The following is a 23,544-nucleotide window of genomic DNA, read 5'->3' on the forward strand; positions in this document are numbered from 1 at the left end:
GGCCCCAAGACCACCCTCGGGTTCGGTACTGTCATAGAAGCTGGAAGGACTCAGGAAATGCAGAAGACTTGTTATACTCATGGTTACCATTTATTCCAGCAAACGGATCCAGACTAATACCAGCGAAGGGAAAGGCATGAGGGCAGAGTCCAGGAGGGCCCAGGCAGGAGCTTCCAGTCGTCCTCCCCAGGGGAGTCCTGTGGACAGCAGTCCATTCCACCTGTAACAGCGTTGGCAACACACTCAGAGTCCTGCCCACCGGGGACGCTCACTCAGGCCCTGGTGTCCACCTTGTATGGCTGCCCGTCCAAGTGGCTTCATCTAGTCTCCCCACCCTTCCAAGGTCAAGTTGATATCGAGTGGCCCAAGGGACACCCCCCCCCCAATAAATCACCTGTTAGCATAGACTGGGGGCCCAGGCAGAGAGCCATGGGGGCTGTGGTGGGGCACCATCCACAGAAGCTGCAGGTAGCGGGCTGAGGGGGGTGGGTTAAGACATCAACAGCCTGGGCCACACTTCCTCATGGACATTTTTGTTATTTCCGTTTTTCATTCTTATAAACACTATTCTGGAGCAGGGATCAGCAGAGGTTTCGTACAAGGCCAGGCAGTAACTATTTTCAATTTTAGGCCACATGGTCTGTGTTGAAACTACTCAGCTGGGGGCTGCTGTGCAAAGGCAGCCGGTGGACAGATGTGAACAAGCCGGCTTGACGGGGTCCCCATAAAACTCACAAAAATCAGGTGGCAGCCAGATTTGCAGAAACTCTCCTCGGTTGTATATCTTCATCCATTGGAGCAGATAATTCTGTGGGGTAAATCCCTAGAGCTAGAATTGCTGGATCACGAGTTACGACATTTTTATTTTGCGCAGATACTGTGAACTTCTCTCCAAAGTTGAACCAACTTCCTCTTTCACCAACAATGCATGATCAGTGTTAGAGATTTCCTTTCTTAAAACCCTTACCCCAGGGGAGCAAAACCTGTACTTATTTACTAAGATGCTTCTGCACTTTCATTTGAATGCTGGGGAGGCAGAGAAAGAGAGAATATTTTGCCCCAAATATTTTCAGGCACCAAATGGAGCCTGAAATGGTCTCATATATCTTGCTAAAATAATAATAATATCTTGCTTTAGATTTGAGGTCCACAGAGAAGGGGACTCTGATAACTTCTTATTTGGTGAAATCAAACCTTGCACTGCCCACCAGGTGTGGTTCAAAACAGTCCTGAGTGTTACCTATTCAAAAACAATTTTTTTCAAATGCATCAGAAAGCTCCTTAGCAAAAGATTCCATTCCCAACTTTCATGAAAATGAAGTCCACCTATGCATACTGAGCACTTTACCAAATGTACAAAAAATATACATGGTCCAATTTTTGTCTATGGAGCCAATAGACACGGGTCCCTCAGCGTTTCACTCAGCCTCGCTCACTCAGCTTAGTTCACTCTAGGTCTTTTGGTTTTTAGACAATGGATGAGGTTTTTGTTCTTGTTTTTCCACATGTGCACACACGCGCACACATGCGCACACGCACACACACACACACCATTTTTATCATTTGGAATTTCTGATGTGAACCCCACAGGGGAGAACAGAGGCTCGTTAGCATTCAAGCTCTGTTTGGGGCTGCATATTTTAGCTGGTTTATTTGATAATGGCTTCCCTCCTGGGATGCAGCCTGCCTTTGCTGGGCTCACGCTGGGTGAATCTGTGATATTTCCCATTCTGGAGTCCTTCATTTTTAACAGACGCGGCCTGCTTTCCCAGTAGCGAGATGGCATGCCTGGACTACCCACATGCAGATAAAGAATTAGGCGGAACTTGGCTGGGAAGATAAATCAAGCTAACTATCTCATTAGGCTTGAAAGACACAAATTAATCTTGCATTGGAATTAACAGAAAAGCTTTCCAAAGAGACATGCAGTACAGCCAGGGATGGAAGGAACTGCCACAGCTGTTTTTCTCAGGAAACTTGCTTCTGTTGCCTGGAACAGAGCGAACACGAAGTCTCTTTTCACAAAGGTCCAGAGACGGAGACGGGTGCAGATGATGTGTTGTAGAACTGTGCACCTGAAACCTGTGTAATTTCTGTTAGCCAGTGTCACCCCTGTACATTCAATAAAAAGGGAAAATAAATAAATAATAAACATTAAAAAGGGTCAACAGAACATGTGAAATAGCAGTGCGTGAAAGGAGCGCTTACTGTGTGCGAAGTAAGCACTGCGTGCTAGGAGCTTTACATGCATTATCTCATCGAAACCTTAAAGGTAAGGTGCCATTAGGATTGCGATTGAACCAACAGGAAGCTGAGTTTCAGGGCAGTTCCCTTACTTGCCTCGGGGCCCCAGAGCTGGTCAAATGATGGCCAGGATTCCCGTGGGGTGTGTGGCCCCTTGACCCGCAGCTAAGCCTGGTGGTTTTCAATGGGAATGTCCTGACCACCCGCCCCCCAGGGGATGGTCATTCTGGGTTGTGACAAGTGGGGGGAGGGGTGCTACTTGGCATCTAGCAGGTAGAGGCCTGAGGTGCTGCTAAACCTCTCTGTGTACAGGTCAGGCCCCCACAACCAAGAATTATCCAGCCCCAAGTGTCATCAGTGTTGAGGCTGAGAAACCCTGGTGTCACCATGTCAGGACTCGGTGACGGTGACCGTCCCACCAGGACTGTCCGGTACTCGAGCTCTGCAGGCAGCATGGCAACGGGACAGAGTTCCAAGCTGCGTATCGCAGGGGCAGCTGTCCAGCATCCAGTGCGAGGCATGGGGGGCGGGGGAGGGGGGCAGGACGTGCCTGGCCTGGGGAGAAGCAGGAAGCCCGTGCCAAGCCCAGTGCCCCTGGAGCAGAGCCTGTGGGAGAAGAGCTGAGGGAATCGGGAGTTCTCACCATTCAAAGACAGACTGTGTCCTGAAGGCCAGGACCCGTGTCTGCCGCTGCGGAATGTGTAGCCTAATGGCCTGTCTTGTTCCTGCCTCCTGCTCTGTCCCCCTCCTCCTCCTGCCTCACGCCCCACCCCCACCCCCACCCTCGTCCCTGTGGCTCTCTAGTGTTCGGGCACAACATGAAGAGCAGCAACGACTTCATCGGGAGGATTGTCATCGGCCAGTACTCTTCGGGCCCCTCGGAATCCAACCACTGGCGGCGGATGCTCAACACCCACCGCACGGCCGTGGAGCAGTGGCACAGCCTGCGGTCCCGGGCCGAGTGTGACCGCGTGTCTCCTGCGTCGCTGGAGGTGACCTGAGGCTGCAGGGAAGGCACCAGTCAGTTGTAAAAAGAAAAAAAAAAATAAGAAAAAGAAAGAAAATTTAAGACAAAAAAATGTGTCATCGTGTCATCTACCTATTACATACACACACACACACGCACACTCACCCCAAATCCTCCCAGACCTGAGAGGAAGCTGACTATTGATCACGAAATGGCCATCCTCGATGAGCGAGGCCTGAGAACTTTCCGGAAGCCCCATCCATGTGCCGTGAGTGAGTGCGCGCTGCTGAGATGTACTGGCAGTGCTTGCTCTTGTTGACACCCCTCTCCCCCGAAAAATGCACTTTTCAGTCTTCAAGCCAGAGAAAGGGCGTCCCAAAGGGGGGCCGGCTCCACCAAGGGGACCTCTTCCGAGAGTTGGCCAGTGTGGGCAAGGCCCGACCCCCACGCCAAAATGCACACCCACCGGGTGACTGGAGCAGGCTGCTGTGCCCTGGGGTGCTACGAACCTGGTATCTTTTCCCCAGAGCGTATGCCCCTTGTCTTCTATTTCGGGGGCGTGATAGCTAGATTAGACCATTTGGAGAACCAGTGGGCAACCAACAGCTGGCAGCGTAAGGAGCCTCTCCTGGCTTAACTGAATGTCTCCCTGTGCCAGCCGATTCCCGGGCACTCCCTGTGGGTGTGCGTGGATGTTCCATGCGTGTGCCCTCACCGGTGAACGTGTGTGCCCGTGTGTCCTCTTGGTGAGCAAGGCAGTGGCCAGGACTCTGTCCTGAGCCTCCCTCTCTCTGCCTCTCCCATCAGTGAAATTTCACCCTGTGTCCTGTCGGCCAAGACCCCGCCTTCAGTAATAGTAGCGTGTATGTATGTCAAGAAAATAGAACATGGTAGAGCAAAAGCAGCATTTTTTTTCAACCAAATCCTGGTGGCTTTGACCTGCCGAGGACAGTGACATGGGTTAGAACGGCCACCGCACCCTCATCCAGGACGCGCTCCTTCCTGTCATAGCTGAGGATCTTCCCGTATTTGTGCGAACCAGAGTTCTTTCTCTTGTGCTAAGGAGTTAGCGTAGTTAGAATAGGTATCTCCGTTGGATGCTTCTGTAGCTTTTCCCACAGCATATCGTCTGGTATGCTGGGGAGCTGTCTGTTGAAATTAAAGATTATTTATTTGTGCCATGCATTCGAGTTATCTTTTTCTTCAGGGACACGGCGCATAGAGTGGGAAGTTGGTTTGGTTACCATCCTGATGACTCGGAGCACCTATATTTATTATGTTCATGGATTTTGTGGGTCAAGAATTGAGACCAGACACACCAGGGTTGGCTCATCTCCGCTCCATAGTACCTAGGCCCTCAGCTGGGAGACTCAAGGGGTAGAACTAGACAGCCAGCTGTGCTAGACATTGTTGGTAACATTAGTGTGGTCTTAGAAGGAAGAACAGTTGAAACACTAAAGTATATTAATCTGATGACTGATAAGAGAAACCTTACACAGAGAAGAGAAGGGTTTAACACAAATTCGTTTGTTACAAAAGAAGTCCTGCCTTCAGGCATAGCTGGATCCAGGTGCTCAAACGAAGTCATCAGGCTTTGTTTATCACTCTGTCTCCTGCGCAGCAGGTGAGGGCGGCATCAACTGCCAGTGCGGGCAGCTGGGTTCAATCACGCTGGGACCCAGGTAGGACACACTAGGGAATGATCATTATGGGAAGCATATGGGGTAAGAACTGTCAGGCAACTTCTGGAGTGTTGAACTGCTGACCCTGTCCCTCAGGGCTTGGGGTTGCCACTGGGGGCTTTAAATGTTTGGTACTTTTCGACTGTCCCGTGCAGGCTGAGCAAGCTCCCGCAGCACCGAGAAATCCCCGGCTGAGAACGAGGTACATGTGCTGAGTCAGGTAAGCGTCTCTGTGCACGGCCGGGTCCCCGCAGCCACAGGGGAGCTCAGGTGGTCTGGGGGCTCTGCGGTGGGCATGCCCAGCACCTACTGCCCTCGATAACAAGAGGGCTGGCTAGCACCAGGGGAAGTGCCAGATATCTCATTTAGTCCTCATGCAGCAACCCACATGGGAGATAGTATTCCCCTTTAACAGAGAAGGAAACCAGGGTTTAATGAGATAGAGTGGCTGGCCATGATAGAGCCAGACTGCCTGTTACAGGCTGCACCGTGCCCCCCTCACAAAAGATATGTAGGTATCCTCACCCCCAGAACTTAAATCTGTGACCTTCTTGGAAGACAGGATCTTTTTGTTTTGTTTTATTAATCCTCAATCGAGAATATTTTTTCCATTGTTTTCGGAGAGAACGGAAAAGGGAGGAGGAAGAGAGAGAGGAACATCTATGTGAGAGAGACGCATCAATTGCAGGGATCGAACCTGCAATCTAGGTACGTGCCCTGGACTGGGAATCAAACCCGTGATCCTTCAGTGCACGGGCCGAGGCTTTAACCACTGAGCAGCACAGGACAGGGCTGGAGACAGGGTCCATATACCGAGGCAATCAAGTTAAAGTGAGGTCATCAGGGTGGGCCCTAATCCAGTATGACTGGCGTCCTTATAAAAGGGGGAAGGCAGGACCCAGAGACTGACAGACGCACAGAAAGAGGATGTGAAGCGGCACGGGAGAAGGCGGCCATCTACAAGCCCAGCACGGAGGCCTGCAACAGCTCCTTCCCCACGGCCCTCCCCCAACATCTTGATTTCAGACTTCTGACCCCCAGAACTGTGAGCATGAATTTCTGCTGTTTAAGCCGCCTAGCCTGCGGCACTTGGTTACGGGAGCCCTCCGTCACTAATCCAGAGCTGGTGTGGCTAACTGTGCTGCCGGGCCGTCTCAGCTGAAAATAGGGTGACAGTTCTTGCCCCATATGCTTGGCGTGAGGATAACCCGGGACAGCGCCTGCAAAGCCTAACACCGTCCTCCATGGCTGCTCCTGCTCAGCGCGCATCAGGCAATGCTTGCTGTGGACTAATGCGGAGAGGGGAATAGATGTCAGAGCCGTCCACGTCTCTGAGGATAGAGTTTGTCAGGAGACGGGGAAATGTGTTGAAAGGTGAAGGAGTGACTTGGTTTCTATAGAAACCGGGGCCCAAGGTGCCCTGTTGTGGGCCACCCACTCATTTTAATTAGCATCCTTCTCCTCAGCGGGAGACGGGAAAGGAGATGCACAGGCCACCTGCGCACCATCTTTGGGGTGCAGGACCCCCGTTCAAAGGAGGAGGTGGGGTAGGAGTTTGAAAGCCTTGTCTATTTCCCCAGGGCCATTGAAAGTAACTCAGGAATGATCGCTGCTGTGTGAAAACGAAAAACGTCTGCCTAGAAAACGTCTGGAAGGCATTGTCCTGAAGGTCGGCAGGGCTATCCTTCGGGAAGTTGTTTGGCTACTCGATTCTCTACCTTCCTGTGCGGTGTTTTCCCGGGGCTCAGAGTGGCCCAATAGTAGCTAACTCACACTGAGTGCCGATCGTGTACCAGGCATTGCTCTGAGCACTTGTGTGAGGGAAGTATTGATTTGTTCCCATTTTGCAGATGAGGGAACTGAGGGTTAACGGGATTAAGTAATCAGCGTATGGTTGTGCCGCCCCAGCACGACCAAGGGTGATCCCGAGTGGGGGGTGAAAGGATTAAGGAAAGACAGACAAGAGAATGAAAGCTGGGTCTCGGTGGGACGCTGCCTCCCTGATGAGGAGACAACGACGGCGCCCACAAGCCGTGTCTCTATTTTATAGCAGATGCCACGAGGCAAAGTAGGGGCGTGATCACGTTGTTTACAGCATTCTCGTGAGTTCCAACCTCACTCAACTACATGCACCCGAACTCTATCACAAGGCACATGGGGCCACGTGTTCGGACCATAGGTTCAAGCTCACAACCACAGCCGTTGGCTGTAATTGTGCTGGGAGGGCCCTGCCCTCCAGCTGGGACTTGCACGTGGCAATGAGAGGACCCTGTCCTTTCATTAGTCCGAGGCTTAAACCTGGCCAAACACCGTAACCGCACCCCACATAAGGTCACACAGAAACAGGTCTGGAATTTGAACACGGATCTGCCGGAATTGAAAGCCATGAATGAACTAGCCTCTGTTGTCCCTTTTCTAATGGTGGTGAGAGGCCAGGAGACTTTTTTTATTGGTAAATAAACAACATTTTAAAAAAACTAAGACATTAAGGAGATGATAGATAGATAGATAGATAGATAGATAGATAGATAGATAGATAGATAGATGATGGATAGATAGGTGATAGATCTTCACTGAACCCCCAGGCTACCATGAGCACAGTACATGTATGAGTGTGTGTGTGTGTAGAGGGGGGAGGATGGGTAATGCCATCACATGATAAAGACAACTTCAGGAAGCCAGAAAATATATACTGAAGGAGTTGCCTACTTTATGGCCAGTAAATTTGAGGTCTCAAGCAGGGGTTGGCAAACTATGGCCCACGGGCCAAATCCTGCCCACTGCTTGTTTTTGTAAATAAAGTTTTATTGGACCCCAACCAGGCCCATTCCTATAATCTCTGGCCACGTTGAATAGTTGTGACTGAGACCGTATGGCCCACAAAGCCTAAAATATTTACTATCTGGCTTTTTACAGAAGTTTAGTTACAGTTATGTAGGATGAGTACATTCTACAGAGCTAATGCAGAGCAGGTGACTATAGTTAATCACGCTGCACTGAGGACTGGAGATTTGCTAAGAATAGACTTCAGGTGCTCTCATCGCAAAAGAAAGGTAACCACAGGAGGAGATGATACGTTAATTGGTTTGACTGTGGTATCACTTCACTATGTGTATGTATATCAAACCCTGTCATACACCTTAAATATTTTATTTAAAAATACAATTTTAGCCCAGCCATTGAGGCTCAGTGGTTGAGCATCAACCTATGAACCAGGAGGTCAAGGTTTGATTCCCGGTCAGGGCACATGCCCGAGTTGCGAGTTCGATCCCCAGTGTGGGACATGCAGGAGGCAGCTGATCAATGATTCTCTCTCCTTGATGTTTCTCTCTCTTTCCCTCCCCTTTCCTCTCTGAAATCAATAAAAATATTTTTAATATATAATTTTTGAAAAGCTTGCCTACCCCTGTCTAGAGCAATGCTTCATAAATGTTAATGTACATATAACCCCCTCCCCCTACCTCCACCATGGGAGCTAGTGACAAAGCAGGTTTGACTGGGCAGGTCTGGTTTGGGGCCGGGGGTCTGCATTTTTCACATGCTCTCAGGTGCTCCTGCTGGTCTGCAGACACTCAGGATTGAGCCTATAATGAACACTTTGAGTTTCCATCCAGAGACAGGCATGAACCCATCTACCAACACCTTCAGCCATCACACATGCACGCATTATCAACAGATCATTAGGAGGTTTATTTGCCAAATCAAAGGATCCTTCACATCTCAGTGGTCTGCATCTGACTACCCCCTTTCTCCCCACTGGCTAGGTTCTCACTGGAGAGTAATCTCCATGACAGCAGGGCCCCCAAAGTAGAGTGCACCCGGTGAGAGGCGGTGGGGAGAAAATATCCAAACCTTCTTCTAGATTTATATTTTGTGCCAACTTTTTAAAATGTTTAAAAAGTTTGGGGAAAGGTGTGTTCTAACAGACACAGTGTGCTAGCACAGTAGGCAGCACATACACATCACTTACAGAATAATGTTTATCGTTTACAGATAATAAGTGTGCATGCTCCGCGTGCGCACCAGCACGGAGTATTAAGGCAAGTGGTGACGTGAGGCCCGCTGCCCGCTGAAACGTGGCTGGGCTGCGCTATGAGCCTGAGTCAGGCCTTGGCACAAGTTATTCTCGCAGGCACACCAGTGAGTGTTCCAGGGAGAGAGGGAGTGAATGCCAGTTGCACAGAGTGTCAGGGCACCCGGCTGAGATTTCGGGAAAGAAAGGGGGTGGTGCAGGGTGCGTGGAGTGTGGAATGCCAGGAAAAGGCACGAGGTCAGTGATAATCACAGCAAAGTTTGCTGTCATTTATTGGACACCTACCACTTGCCAGCATCTATACTAAGTTTTCTAAGCAGATTATTTCACTTAGTCTTTGAGGTCGGTACTGTTACAACTTCTATTGTATAAAGGAGGAAAGTGAGGCTCAGAGAGGCAGTGACTTACTGAGGGGACGCGAAGTGTGGGGAAGACTGGTTTTTAGCGGTAATAATTCTCCGTAAATGCAGTGAGATCCCCATGAAACCAGCGGGTTTAAAAGCTTGTAAGTCTGAGCAAACCACACACTAGCACTGTTTATTAACAATAACATTTGCTCCTCTTTGTTGAGCAAGAACCTCCTACCGAGCCTTCTTTAACCTCCAAGAGACTCTGAAGGGAGCCTGCACACGCCCCTTCCTCTGAGCCGCCTGCGCCACCAGGTCTCCAGTGCTTTGGGGACCAGGGGGACAGGGTGGGGACCAGCTGAGCTGAAGTCCACAGGCCCCACCTGCAGGGGGTGCCCTTTCCCAGCTCTGACCAATTGTTCCCATGGCTCAGTGTCAATGAGGGCGCTCTGACCAGATCTTCAGATTTTCAACAGAAGGCAGAAATCTGGACTTACACCTAAAATCTCCTGATTTAATACCCTGGCAACAATTTAAAAAAAATTTTTTTAAAACACAGCATGGACCAAACACCTCACTGCCCTGGGCTTTGGCCGAGAGACCCCTGCCCTCAATGGTAACTTGCATTTTTACCTTCTGGTTCATATTTCCTCCGAGGGGCCGAAATGCCTTATCTCCTGAAACAGCTGGGACATGAGCTCTGTTATCACCCCATTTTACAGAGGGGGAAACTGAGTCTCAGAAGTAAGTGCACAGCCAGGGCCTCCGGGGCTCAGCAGCAGGGCTGCCGCTTCTCTTAGCTCCCCTGAGGGGCTGGCCCAGGGAGAAGGGAGGGGAGGAGGAGAAGACGGGTCTGCCCTGTTCCTTCCAGCTCTGGCCGCCCCCACCTGTGCCCAGGAGAGCAGTCCGGACCCAAGCTCCCCGGGGGGCCTCCTTCCTCCACTAGGGGCTTCTGGGGGCCCAGGACGCAGAGGTGGGAGCTGTGGGCCCCGGCTGCCCTGACCCTCCTCCCTGCACAGGCCTGCCCAAAGCGGACATCAGTATCAGCCCAGGTGAGCACGCGTGGAGAGGAGGACACCCCCTGGGCTCTGAGGTGCTCTCAGTGAGGCCCAGCTGCCTGGGCTGCAGGCCGCCTGACCTGAGGGGTGTTGGGGGCCAGGCTGAGCCTCCTGACAGCCCTCCAGCGCCCCTCCCCCCGCCTCATGGGCGCTGTTCTCCTCTGTATCGTGTGGCCACTAAGGCAGCCCAGGGAAAGCAGAGCTCAGGCATGCGAGGTGTGGACCCCCAGTCCCGTTCACCAGAGCCAGGACTCCCTGGGAAGGAGGATGGGCTGGCAGTGGGACGTGTGGACCCAGGGAGGCAGCAGGAAGCGGAGGTGATGAAAGTGATGGAGCCCTCCTACGGGCCACCTTCCCGGACACTGAGAGACACTTCCTCCCGGCCCTCTGGGACACCTGGGGTCCAGCAGTGTGGGTGGGTGGGGCGACCCACACCAAGGTGGCCCCCAGAGCCTCCCCTCCTCCTCCCCTGGCTGGCTCCCAACGCCGATCTGGGCAGGAGGCAGCAGGGCAGCGAGTTTGTGGGTGGCTGGATTGGGGCCAGAGGAGCGAGCAGCCAGATTGAGTGGGAGGGTGACAATTTATTCTTTTAAAGAGAGAAAGTGGGAAAGAAAATGAGCCTTGAGCTCCACTGGTGTGTTCTTTCCTTAATAAGCTCAGTGGTCCCAAAGGCTCCGACTCCCGTCCCTGCCGGGGGACCTTGGGGGCCTTTGGTGCTGCTAATTGAAGCAAAAGACCTTGCAGTTTGGCAGCTTGGTTTCCAGAGCAACAAGCTCCTTTGTGCATCCTTTTCCTACCCTCCCTCTGTCACCTCCTGGGCCTCTTCTCATAACGGCCCCCCACCCCCCCTTACCCCAAATGCTTTTTTCTCTTATACCTTTGCACATACTGTTCTGCTACCTGGGAAACTTTTTCTCTGATTCTTATTCAACTCCAGGGAGCCTCTCTGATCTCCACATGGAGGTGATGCGTCCCTTTTAGGTGCCCCTGTGACAACATCCTATATTTCCTCCGTCTGGGGAAGGGGATTCTGGTGCCTGTTATAATCACCTCCTTGAAGACAGGGGCAAGGCAGCCACCAGTTCAACTAGGAAGAGAAAAGAGGCAAGCAATCAGCTGCCAAAATAATTTGGGGGCTGCTCCCTCAAGTTCTTGCCTGTATGACACACATCCACAAATTACATACTAGTGACATCTTTGTGTGTGCGCTGATTTTTCTTAATATCGGGGTCCATGGACCTGAGGGCAGAGCCACCTCTGTGTCGTTTGCCACACAGCGTCTCCAGCCTGCGACCGGCTGCCTGAGACCAAGGAAGTGCTCACCTAGGCCTTGTTACATGAATAAGGGAACGCATGCAGGTTCAGCCAGTCACGACTGAGACGAAAGGAAGAGGGCATGAATGCCGCTGAAATCTCTCAGTGAGACCTGGGGCCAGACAGCCTGGCTTCATCCCTTAGCTCTGCCCCGGAGGAGCTGTGTGCTCTTAGGCACGTTACTCAGCCTCTCTGTGATTCTGGTTTCTCAGTCTGTAAACTGGGGGCGACCTACATCATAGGGCGTGTGAAGACTAATAAATGGATAAGTGCACAGCACTTGACGCAATGCCTAGCTCCGATGAAAACTCAGTTGGCCTGGTTATTCTGTTGCCGTTACTACCTGTCAAGCTATAAAACTGTAGAATTCCCTTCACAGGAAAGGCATTTAACAAAGGCTACTTTTGGGTTTAGGTTGATGACAGATGTTCCCGGTATCCTTCTATTCCAAGTTTCTAAAATCCCAGAGGAAAAGTGAGTATGAGAAGCGGGGGAGGGGGTGTGTGTGTGGATACCAGGCAGAGTGGAGTTCATTACCTTCCCAGTGCAAGCACAGGCTCCTGCTGCCTCCCAGATCCTCCCAGTTAAAGGCCTTTGCCTGCTCACCTGGAAAGGGGAGTAATTGAGCAATGACCTGTCACAGCCTCATTTTCTGGTATGTTTCACCCCAGGAACCCATCACCATCATTTGCTTGGGGGAGAAAATCAAAAGGATCAGGAGTGAGGAGCCGGGAGGGGGTGTTAATAGCTCTGTGGGAGAGAGTTGTCCACAGGGGGACTTGCTCTTAAAGCAGTCCTCAGGCTTCGGGCCCTGGGGAAGCCTCAGAGCTTCCTGGGAGCTGGGATCCTCCCCTCCCCTCCCAGCTGCCCCCTAAGCATTTAATTAATCATCCAGTCCTCCTGGCCAAGCCTGATGCAGGGAGTGAGTGAATGAGTGAGTGATTCTACAGGGCTCTGCCCTTTGGCCTGGCACACGGTAGACCAGTGCTCCCAGACCTTCCGTGCACGCGAACCATTGGGAGTCTTGTTAAGATGCAGATTCTGACTTGGTGAGTCTGGGGCAGGGGTGCTGAGATGCTGCATTTCTTTTTTCTTTTTCTTTTTTTATCCTCAATCCATTGAATTTAGAGAAAGTGGAAGAGAGAGGGAAGGACAGAGAGAAACATCAATGTGAGAGAAAAACATCAATTGGTTGCCTCCTGCACGCGCCCTGACCAGGGCCCGGGCCTGGGAGGAGCCTGCAACCAAGGTACGTGCCCCTGACCAGAAATTGTACCTGGGACTCTTTAATCCGCAAGCTGACACTCTATCCACGGAGCCAAACTGGCTAGGGCAAGATCCTGCATCTCTAACAAGCTCCCTGACCATGCTGATGCTGCCCTTCCCAGCTGTTCTGCTAAATAATCTGGAAAATCAAGCAGCAGCCTGCCTTCAGTGCTCAGTGAGAAAAACCATCCCAGAGTCAGGACACGTGGGTGGGGCACACACCCTTCTCTCCACTGTCCCCAAAAGGGGGGCAGTTGTCCAAAAGAAACAGTGTGTGATTCCCTGGCACGTATTTAGTCATTGAATATTAGTTATTTTGTGCCTAGTATGTGCCAGGCACTGGGAGAGGGTTGTTACAATAGTCGTTGGCCTGAGTTGGGCAGAGGGATCAGCCCTGAACAAGACGGGGACGTGTGAAAGGAGCCGGGATGAGACTGGGGCCTCACAGAGCAGAACCCTTGATGGTCCACCTTATGGGAAAGGGGCTCCAGGAGGAAAACCGAACACAGAAAGCTCCTCCCACTGCCAGAGAGGGATGACAAATGTGTTTCATCCCAAACTCAGGGAGGAAAAGCAAGCCCTGCCTTCTCCAGCATCCTTGGTGAGGTCTGCACCATTACCTTTACACCCAGTGTTCTAGCAATGTCCCCAGTGCTTTTAAGCCATAGTGTATAATAATAATATGTTTTAACTCTGAAATTAGAGAAATAACCCAAACTCTACTTTTACTCAGTTGCGTGGCCTGTGGCTTAATTTTTGTTAAAATACAGATAGGCTGAGAAACGTGGATATCTGCTGTGATGTTTTGTGTTGCTGCGCTGTGGGGTTATTTTATATTTTTGGAGTTCTGCCTTCCATCCAGGGCTGGGTTCCTATTGACATTTGGGGTTGGAAAGTTCTCTGTGGTGGGGGGTGGGGGAGGGCTGTCCTGTTCATTGTAGGATGTTCAGCAGCAACCCTGGCCTCTACCAATTGGATACCTATAGCACCCCATTTTTAAAAATATGTTTTTATTGATTTTAGAGGAAGAGAGAGGAACATCAGTGAGAGAGAAATATCAATCGGCGGCCTCCTGCATGCCCCCTACTGGGTATTGAGCCAGAGCCGGGGCATGTGCCTTGACTGGGAATTGAACCGGTGACCTCTTGGTGCATGGGATAACACGCAACCATATGAGTTACACCCCCAGTTTAACTAAGTACTCCCCCAGTGTTTAACAACCAAAAATGTCTCTAGACATTGTTCAATGTCCCTGGGGGTGAAAATTGCCCCTAAACCATTGCTCCAGGGTGAGCAGCGAGGGAGGCCTAGGATGTGGGACTTTCACTTTTAAAACTGGGACTGCCCCAGGCACACTGGGATGATTGGGCTACCCTACTTCCTTCCATCTCTAAGAGGAATAGTTCAGTGGGAGGCGGCTTAGCACCAGAAATACCATCCTCTTTGCCCATTAGTCCAGCCAACTCCTGGACAAACCAATGTGGTTACAGTGATGGGTGGAAAGGAGGTGGAAACGGTTTGCTGCTTCCATCCACGTGAAGGGGAAACTGCTCCAAAGTAGCCGAGCTGCCTGTGTGGAAGGCAGTGCCGCAAGTCCCCACAAAGAGCTCATAACACACAGAGTCCCAAGGGGTCCTGCAGCCTCTTGGCCAGCACCGCGCAAAGGCATCGCAGCAATGGCCTCCTGGACCAGTGCCCTCAGCTGAGAAAGGAGGAGACCGCACCCTGAGGGGCAGGGACCCGAGGACACGGAGCCCGCTGAGCTCACGCGCAGCTCTCTCCTTTGCCATGTAGAGGAGAATCAAGGCGGCAAATTGTGCATCAGTTTAGAAAATAGCGCACACTGAAAGACAGCTGGCCAGGACCAACCAGCGGGTGGGACACACCAGGCTGACCCTGGTCAGTGGAGAAGCTCAGTGGCTCTGACAGGAAGCACGGCTTGGAACCTGCCTGCTTAGCGGAGCTCTGTTGATTAATGCAACCGTCCCCTTTTTCAGAAAAATGCACGGAGGCACGCGCACGCACACTGTCAATTTTGCATTTAATTTCGGGGGATTCCCTAGACTCCTGAAGCACATCAGCACGATTATGAAACCCTAAGCTAGTCATTAATAATCATACTGTTACAGAGTGATCCATATATGCCAAGTGCTCCCCAGATTTATTCGGCCCAACTAGCAACCTTCGGTGAGGTCTGTACCATTAAATTTAAATACAATGTTCTAGCAATGTCCCCAGTGTTCAACCCAGTGAAATGGGTGCTAAAAGATGATTAACCATCCTCAGGCCGGCTGGTTTCCCCATGAGGAAGCATCACAGGCGTGGGCTGTAAGATCAAAGACTTTGGCGTCAGGAGGCCACGGTTCAAGTCCCTGCTCTGCCACTCGCTAGCAGGATAACCTTGGGCAAGTCAACCTGTCTGAGCCACAGTTTCCCCAGTATGAACTTGGCACATCATAAATGCTCAATAACTGTTGTCTACTCCCTTTTTTATTCCGCTATTATAGTGGCTTAAAAGGCAAAGGCTCTACACCCCTGAGCACTGCAGAAGGAACCCCAAAGATCAGCCAATTTGACAGCTGAGAAGGGAAGGAGTGTGCGCATCACACAGCTCCTCAGGTGGAGAGCTGGTGGCTGGGACTCGGGCATCAAATGTCACCTCTGGCCACTGTCTGACCTCACAGATTAGCCACTCAACCTAGTTCAAGGATGGTTCTCAGCATGCCTTCCTCCCGCCAGCCATCTGGACTTATGGCTTAAAAAACAACAACACGCGTTCCCTAAGGGGCCGCCAGAGGGGCTGGAGTTCGGGAGAACTTTATTGTCTCAAATGTGGGTTTTCCCTTTAAGCCTCTTCAGAATTAAGAACAAACCCCAGCAGTTCGATGGGCTGACGATATAAATAGTGTTGGCTGTAGTTTGTCAATAAACACGTGGAAGAAATGCCCACCCTTGCAAGAGAGCCCAGACTTGCAAAGGGAAACAAGATACCATGTTTTGCTTATAAAATTGGCCAAGATTGCCATGAAAGTGGCAACACTGTGAGACGGGCACTCAGACATTAACGTGGGAGCACAGATTGCTTTCAGGAGGCAATTTAGCAAATTGTATCAAACCTTCAAAATCTCTCCTCAGAAAATGATGAGAAATGCTGAAAAGGCTTTATGCTCATGGCTGTTCATCTCCGCATAATGGGTAATTGTTGTTTAAAAGGGGAAACGATCTAATTACCCACAAATAGGGGAATGATTACATAAACTCTAGAGGGGCCACTCAGCGGAGTCTTCAAGAGCTATTTAAAACAATGTTTAATAAAACTTACCATGTGTGGGGGAATGCTCATACTCTAATTTTTAGAAATCAGAATATTAACTGGTGTGTATAATACAATATAATCACAATTGTATTTTTAAAAAATCATTACCCGAGGATATTTTCCCATTGATTTTTATGGAGGAGGGGGGGAGGAGGAGAGAGAGAGAGAAACATTGATGTGAGAGAGACAAGCCTTGACCCCGGCTGGGGATGGAGCCTACAACTGAGGTACATCGAACCCAAGACCCTTCAGTCCATAGGCCAACTCTCTAACCAATGAACAAAGTGGCCAGAGCCACAATTGTATTTTTTAAAATATATTTTTATTGATTCAGAGAGGAAGGAAGAGGGAGCGAGAGAGATAGAAATATCAATAATGAGCCCTAACCGGTTTGGCTCAGTGGATAGAGCGTCAGCCTGCAGACTCAAGAAATATCAATGATGAGAGAGAATCATTGATTGGCTGCCTCCTACACCGCACCCACCCACCCACTGGGGGTCAGGGCCGCAACTCAGGCACGTGCCCTTAACCGGAATCAAACCTGGGACCCTTCAGTCCGCAGGCTGATGCTCTATCCACTGAGCCAAACCGGCTAGCGCCACAATTGTGTTTTTAAAAAATCACTTCATTCAAGCATGGCATGAAGAAAAATGTATCAAAGTAGTGACATTTTCCTGGTGTTCTATAATGAGCGTATATGACTTTGATTAATTTGTAAATGTTTGGTATGCATGTGTTTTTTGGACCTCAAGGGTAGAAATGCATTAATCATAATGGACATGTTTTACTTTCATTCTTGAAAATATGTCAGAAGCTGTAGAAACAATGTTGGCAGTGCCCGCCTTCCTCCCAGCCTGTTTCCTCTCTGCCCCTAGCCATGCCAGCACTGCCCCAGGCTTCCCTGCGCCCGCTGTTCTGGATGGAGTTCAAAGGCCACTGCTACCGATTTTTCCCTCTCAATAAGACCTGGGCCGAGGCTGGCTTGTACTGTTCTGAGTTCTCCGCCAGCAAGAAGTGCACCAAACTGGCCTCCACCCACAGGTGAGTAGACGTCTTGGTCCTCCACAGCCCAACCAAGCACCCCCTTTGGAAAGGGGAGTGGAGAATGGCATTTGCCACTGGCGCTTCTCTTTAGTAATTGAAGCTGACTTTTTAAAAAATATATTTTTATTGATTTCAGAGAGGAAGGGAGAGAAACGTCAATGATGAGAGAGAATCATTGATTGGCTGTCTCCTGAATGCCCCCTACTGGGGATGGAGTCTGCAACCTGGGCATGTGCCCTGTCTGGGAATTGAACCTGGATATTGAACTGTGACCTCCTGGTTCGTAGGTCAACAACCACTGAGCCATGGCAGCTAGGCAAAACTGAACTTTACCCAGCTCAATTTCTCATCAAAACTGTCGTTGGCAATAGAAGGCAAAGCATTTAGTAAGAGGAGCAAAGAGTGTGCTGGAAGATCCATCTTTATAATTGTCGACCTTGCGCTGTGCCCTCCCTGCTCTTTAATCATAGGGGGTTAGCCCTGTACGGTAGCTCACACAATATACACACAAAGAACATAAGGAGTAATAGCTGATGTTTATTTGCTAAGTGTTGGTGTACATCATCTTATTAAGCCTTCCTCAAATTAAATTAGGTAGGCATCTCCATTTTACAGATATGGAATCTGAGTCTCCAAAAAGGTAAGTAACTTGCTCAAAGTTCCTTTGAGCAAGCTATAAAGTGGTGAAGCTTGGTTTGAACCTAAGCGGCCAAATTCCATAGTTTACCCACCAAGGCACCCTCTGTCTCCTAAGCCCCAGCCACACTGACCGTCTCAGAGTTCTGCAGTCTGGTTCAACCCTTTTACACCGCCATACCTTCGCACATTCTGTTCCTTCTGCTGGGAATTCCCATCCATATCTTCTACTCCAGGTAGATAGCTCCTCAACCTCCAAGACATAGCTCTGCTGTCCTAGCTGCTTTGGCTCAGTGGATAGAGCATTGGACTGCGGACTGAAGGTACCGGGTTCAATTCTGGTCAAAGGCACATGCCCGAGTTGCGGGCTTGATCCCCAGTTGGGGGTGTGCAGGAGGCAGCCGGTTAATGACTCTCTCTTCATCATTGATGTTTCTATCTCCCTCTTCCTTCCTCTTTGAAAAAAATAAAAATAAATTAAAAAAAAAAAGACATAACTCTGCCTGGGCCGGCATGGCTCAGTGGTTGAGCATTGACCTATGAACCAGGAGGCCACGGTTCAATTCCTGGTCAGGGCACATGCCCGGGTTGCAGGCTCAATCCCTAGTGGGGGTTGTGCAGGAGGCAGTTAATCAATGATTCTCTCTCATTATTGATATTTCTATCTTTTCCCCTCTCCCTTCCTCTCGGAAATCCATAAAATATTTTTTAAAGACATAGCTCTGATAACATCTCTTCACCAAAGTCTCCCTGTCTCCATGGCAGCCTGTTTACACTCATCGGCCACTCGCCTAGAGCACTTTCTCCACCGCATTTAATGACCTGTGTTCCCATCTGACGTCCTTGCTGACTTGTGGGCTCCCTGAAGCCAGGTGTGCTATGTTCCATGCCACCCGAGCTACGAATTCACAACTGGCCTCTGCTTTTCAAGAATCTCAGAGACTTGGAGTTAGAAAGACAGTTGGTTCTTCGTGCTTTAGAGTCACTGAGTTTTGCTAAAAACAAGAAGGGGTCCTCGTTCTCTCTTAGTTTCCAAGGGAGTCTTGAATCTTCCCATCTATTCAGCCAACAGATAGATTGAGCACCCACTGTGTTCTTGGTGGTGCTGAAGAATATAGTGAGAATAAAGAATATAGTGAGAATAAAGGTTCTAACCAGGAGAACAGGAACCACTACAAATATTTAAAACAGAGAATTGAATATATCTCCATAGGTGATGGGATCTGAGAACCTAAAGAGACGGTAGTGAGGTGATCTAGAGATTCGCAACAGCAGGAAAGACCATCCCAGCGCTAACGAGGCCAGTCCCTAGGCAGAGAGAAGCACCAGCCCCGACTCCCTAGGCAGGAAGGGAAAGAAATACCCTGACTTCTCTCTCCCTCCCGTGCTCCATCCGTGCCTCCCTTACGAGGAGGGCGGCTGACCTGACAGGGAAAGGCAGCCTTGAAAAGTCAAGTGCCCTGTGATACAGAGCACAGCGCAAGCCTGGCACATATAAAGGTGGATAAAATGAGTTCTCAGAAATTCTCAGCCTACAGGAGAAAATGAGGTACGTCCACTGAAGAGCAAACGTGCCACTGATTCCAGCGGAAGCCTTTCCTCTAGCCGGCCCTCGCGAAGGGCAGTCAGGCTGTCTCGTGGTGCCTGGAAGCTAAACCTCCGTTAACTGGGCATCAGAAGGACTTTCTGCGAATCCAGGGGTCTTCCAGCAATCTCCGGCCCAACCCCTGTTCTGCCTCAACTTACCTTCTTCCTCTCTTCTGAACTCCCCTCCCTTTTTCTCTTACACTGACATCCTCCCCCTCTCCTCTCTCTTACAGGCAGTTTTCCACTTTGGCACAGAATGCCTTCCTGGAATTCCAACAATGATTCGTTATCAATGAGGTTTTGTTCTCGTAAAACTGGACACTATTATAAAATTTCCAATTATATCTTGTCTTTGAGACACAATCCAGTTCTATAATTCTGGAATTTTCTTCATGCTTTTTAATTTCGACCTTCCCTTCACAATGAACCACACATCAGCTTATGTCTGTGGAGCGGCTGGTTGAAGTTCAAGTTCATGGTTCTTACCTAATAATTTCCGTCTTTGTTTCAAGCATCAGCTGAATTGAAGTAAGTCTGTCCGATCTCCTTATCACTCGCAGTTACACTTGGGCCTTTCTATTTTCTAGTTATTTTGGCCAGATATGGGGAAAATGCAATAAAATATTGAAATCGTTTCTCAAGCAGGAGCTGTCGAACAAAGACAGCGATAGCGCCAAACTGAGCGGGCGGCCCCTCCACAGATGGCTGCCCAGATGCATGCTCGGCAGCTGATGCAGGCGCCCCTGGAGGGTGCATCAGAGGGCACTTGGGATGCCAGTGCTCAGCTGGGGGGGGGGGGGACCAAGGTCAAAGACCTGTTGGACCAAAGAACACTTTGTCCCCAGAAATCCTCCCACTCCTGTTTTTTAAATCCTCACCTGAAGATATTTTTCAATTGATTTTTAGAGAGAGTGGGAGGGAGGGAGGAGGGCGGGGGGGAGAGAAAACACACACCATGTGAGAGACACACACCAACTGGCTGCCTCCCACATGTGCCCCAACTGGGGTCAGGGATCAAACCTACAACCCAGGTATGTGCCCTTGATGGGGAATACAACTGGAACCCTTTGGTCCACGGGCCAATGCTCTAACCTCTGAGCAAAACCATGTAGGGCCCCACCACTCCTTTTTTGTCTCTTCATGGCATCGCCAATATAACCCACCTTGTTTGCTAGTTTTTTTTGAGGTGGCTCTACATTTTTAGGATGAACGGCATTACTGAGGCCTGCTCTGAGCTGGCGAGGATCAAATCCAGAGGTGCCCCTGGGATGACAGTCACATCCAGGTGACCTAATGAAAAAAGAAAAAGGAGAAAAAGGCAGGATTGTATCCTGTCCTCTATTTACTCTGGTCCAGGACAGTTAACAAGGATTGCTTTCAGACTTCAACTCCACCCTGCGAGCAGAGGCAACAGGTGACACGCTGCTGTTTCTTACCTTCACAGCTGGGAGAATGTCTTCATGAATGACCTCATGAACAGCTGTGTTCCTGAGATCCCAGCTGACACCTGGATGGGCCTTCACGACCACAGACAGGTGAGGAAGCGATGGCCAAAGCTCCGGCCAAGATTCCATTGTCATTTAACCAGCCTTTCATGTGGAACTTGGGTGCCAGGTCGTGCTGGGTGCCCAGCAGACAGAGAGAAATCAGACACCAAGGTGCCCAGTTAGAATTCCACAAATATGGTGGCAGAGGATATGGTGGGAACAGGTAGCATGGTCAGGGAAGGCCTCTGTTTGGCTTGGGTGCTCCAAAAACAGACAGAGGGAATGTCTTCAGACAGTGATGTGGGTCTGAGACCTGTGAAAGGAGAGGGGAGGGAAGGCCCGGGTAGGAAGAGTCTCAGACCACAACACAGTGGTGAGAAGGTCTTGGCTAGGCCCCTGGGGAGTCCCCAGGCAAAGGATGCCCATGACAGAATTGGGCCAGTGCCCGTACCCTGACATACTGAGTAACTGACAAGTTATGGCACAGCCCGGAGGAAGCGTGGTCTGGCTGTGAAGGCAGTGGTGGATCCAAAGGGGCCCTGGGTCCAAAGGGGCCGGGAGCTGAGGCTGTCAGTCAACCATGCTCCCTGCAGCTGGTTCTCTGGCTCTAAGCAGTGCGGTCCGTGGCTGCCACAGCCCCCCTGCATAAGAGACATTTAAGCTAATGTCTAATGGACAAACAGGAGTCAGCCAGAGGAAGAGCATTCCAGGTAGAGGGAACAGCATGGGCAAAGGTCCTGAGGTGAGAGAGATCATGGCACTTTCGAGGACATTAAAGACCAGTGTGTCTGGGATACACAGTGGGGCGGGGGGGTGGGGGGGGGGGATGGTGAAGGATAAGGTTGCAGAAGATGGCTGGGGCTGGACCTCAGACCTGGCAAGACCACAGCAGACTCCACCCAGAGATGTGGCCCCCAGACTTTGCCTGGGCAAGCCGCAAACCGTCTCTATTTTGCATGCATGCTTCTGGCCCTGCCTCAGAGCACTGTAGGGGACAGGGTTCCAGTCCCAGCTCCTAATCTGCCACTTAGTGGCCGCCAGGTGACTTTGAGCAAATTTTTTTTTTTTTTTGCCTCTCTGATCTCCAGTTTCCTCAGCTATAAAATCAGGGTGACAATAATGGTGCCTCATCGTAAAAAAGTAAATGAGCCGCTGTGTGCAAAGGGCTTGGCCTGGTACTGTATCAGAGCTCATTATGGAGGGTACAAATGGCTTGCAAAGTAGCAGAAGTAACAGTAGTGGCCAAACTCAGTAGAGATACCTTTTTTAAATCAAAGAATTCATGTGGCAAGAACCCATATAAAAGTTGTAATAAAAAAATTTCCATTTATAATAGTAACTTTAAAATTGAATTAAGAATACACTTTTTTTAGAGTATAAGGAACTTTTATTACAAGCTCTAAGACTAATAATGAAAAAAATACAGCAAAAGGGCTGGTTTTACTTTTTTCTTTTGAGGGCTAGGCACCATGTGCCAAGCACTAGCTAAGTCCTTTGCATGCTTTAGTCATTCAATCCTCACAATAACTCTCTGAGCAAGATACCAACTCCATTTTACAGGTGTGGAAACTGAGGCTCAGAGAGGCTAAGTAACTTGTCTAGATTGCAGAGCCAGGAAGTGGGTGGAGCTGGAATCTCAAGCTCTAGTCTCTCTCTCTCTCTCTCTCTCTCTCTCTCTCTCTCTCTCTCTCTCTCTCTCTCAGCTATTCCCATTATATGACATGGTCTCCATAATCATCAGTGCTTTGGGCAGACTTTTCTAAACACTGAATAAATGGAGAAATGAGATCATGGAATGACAGCACCTGCAGCCGGAAGTTGCTTTTGTTTGCAAGATTGCATCTCTGACCATTCATTGAGCCAGTCCTGCCCTGTTGGAGTGAGCCCAACTCTAGCATCATCTTGTAGCTGTGCCTAGTGTAGAGTTTATACTCAATAACTGTAAAGCACAGAAGAGATAAATCCTCCAGAAAGAGATTTGAAAAAAGAATCTTGACACAGAGTGGTTGCTTGGTCATAAGTAACAGGAAACCCAATTATAAGTGGCTTAATAAATAAAAAGGGTGGTGGGTCTGGCTGGTATTACTCAGTGGTTGAGCATCGACCCATGAACCAGGAGGTCACAGTTGGATTCCTGGTCAGGGCATATGCCTGGGTTGTGGGTTCAATCTCCAGTAGGAGGCATGCAGGAGGCAGCCCATCCATGATTCTCTCTCATCATTGATGTCTCTATCTCTCTCTCCCTCTCCCTTCCTTTCTGAAATCAATTAAAACACACACACACACAGGCTCTTGGCTTTCATTCCTGGAGCAAATGTCTGTTCCTTGTCCTGAGCTGTTTCTTTTGTTTCTGTAGCAGAAAACCTGTAGCACTAGCCATCCAATCTAGTTATGCTTATAGATCTAGTTTCTCTAGTCATTGGCTATCTGATTCATCCCTCCTGCGAGTGTATTCCCTCCCCCAGGACACCCTCCTGGATCCCTCCATGAACGTTTGGACAACTGGACACCGCCTTGTGCCGGGGGCAGTCTGTGCTCCCCACGCCATCGCTCGCCGCCAGCC

General features: G+C 50.0%; 2 protein-coding genes across 7 annotated transcripts in view; both read left to right on the forward strand.

Moving 5' to 3' along the window:
• Positions 1–4,394, forward strand: part of SYT17 (synaptotagmin 17) — a 74,865-nt gene extending 70,471 nt beyond the window's left edge. For all 6 annotated transcript variants that reach the window (XM_081089845.1, XM_081089849.1, XM_081089847.1 and 3 more), the window contains one exon: positions 3,049–4,394. In XM_081089845.1, the coding sequence (XP_080945971.1) occupies positions 3,049–3,245 (197 nt within the window). In that variant the 3' untranslated portion in view covers positions 3,246–4,394. The remainder of the gene's footprint in view (positions 1–3,048) is intronic.
• On the forward strand, positions 3,423–22,840 carry CLEC19A (C-type lectin domain containing 19A; the record flags this gene model as incomplete). Its single annotated transcript, XM_081090277.1, is given in 9 exon segments — positions 3,423–3,504; positions 4,836–4,893; positions 10,220–10,293; positions 10,296–10,325; positions 17,103–17,268; positions 20,939–21,029; positions 22,013–22,022; positions 22,762–22,800; positions 22,803–22,840. Coding segments are annotated over 9 exon segments (588 nt in total).
• Positions 22,841–23,544: the final 704 nt, after the last annotated feature.

Source organism: Myotis nattereri (assembly GCF_964212035.1).
Source record: "Myotis nattereri genome assembly, chromosome: 4".
In the NCBI taxonomy this organism is placed as follows: Eukaryota; Metazoa; Chordata; class Mammalia; order Chiroptera; family Vespertilionidae; genus Myotis; species Myotis nattereri.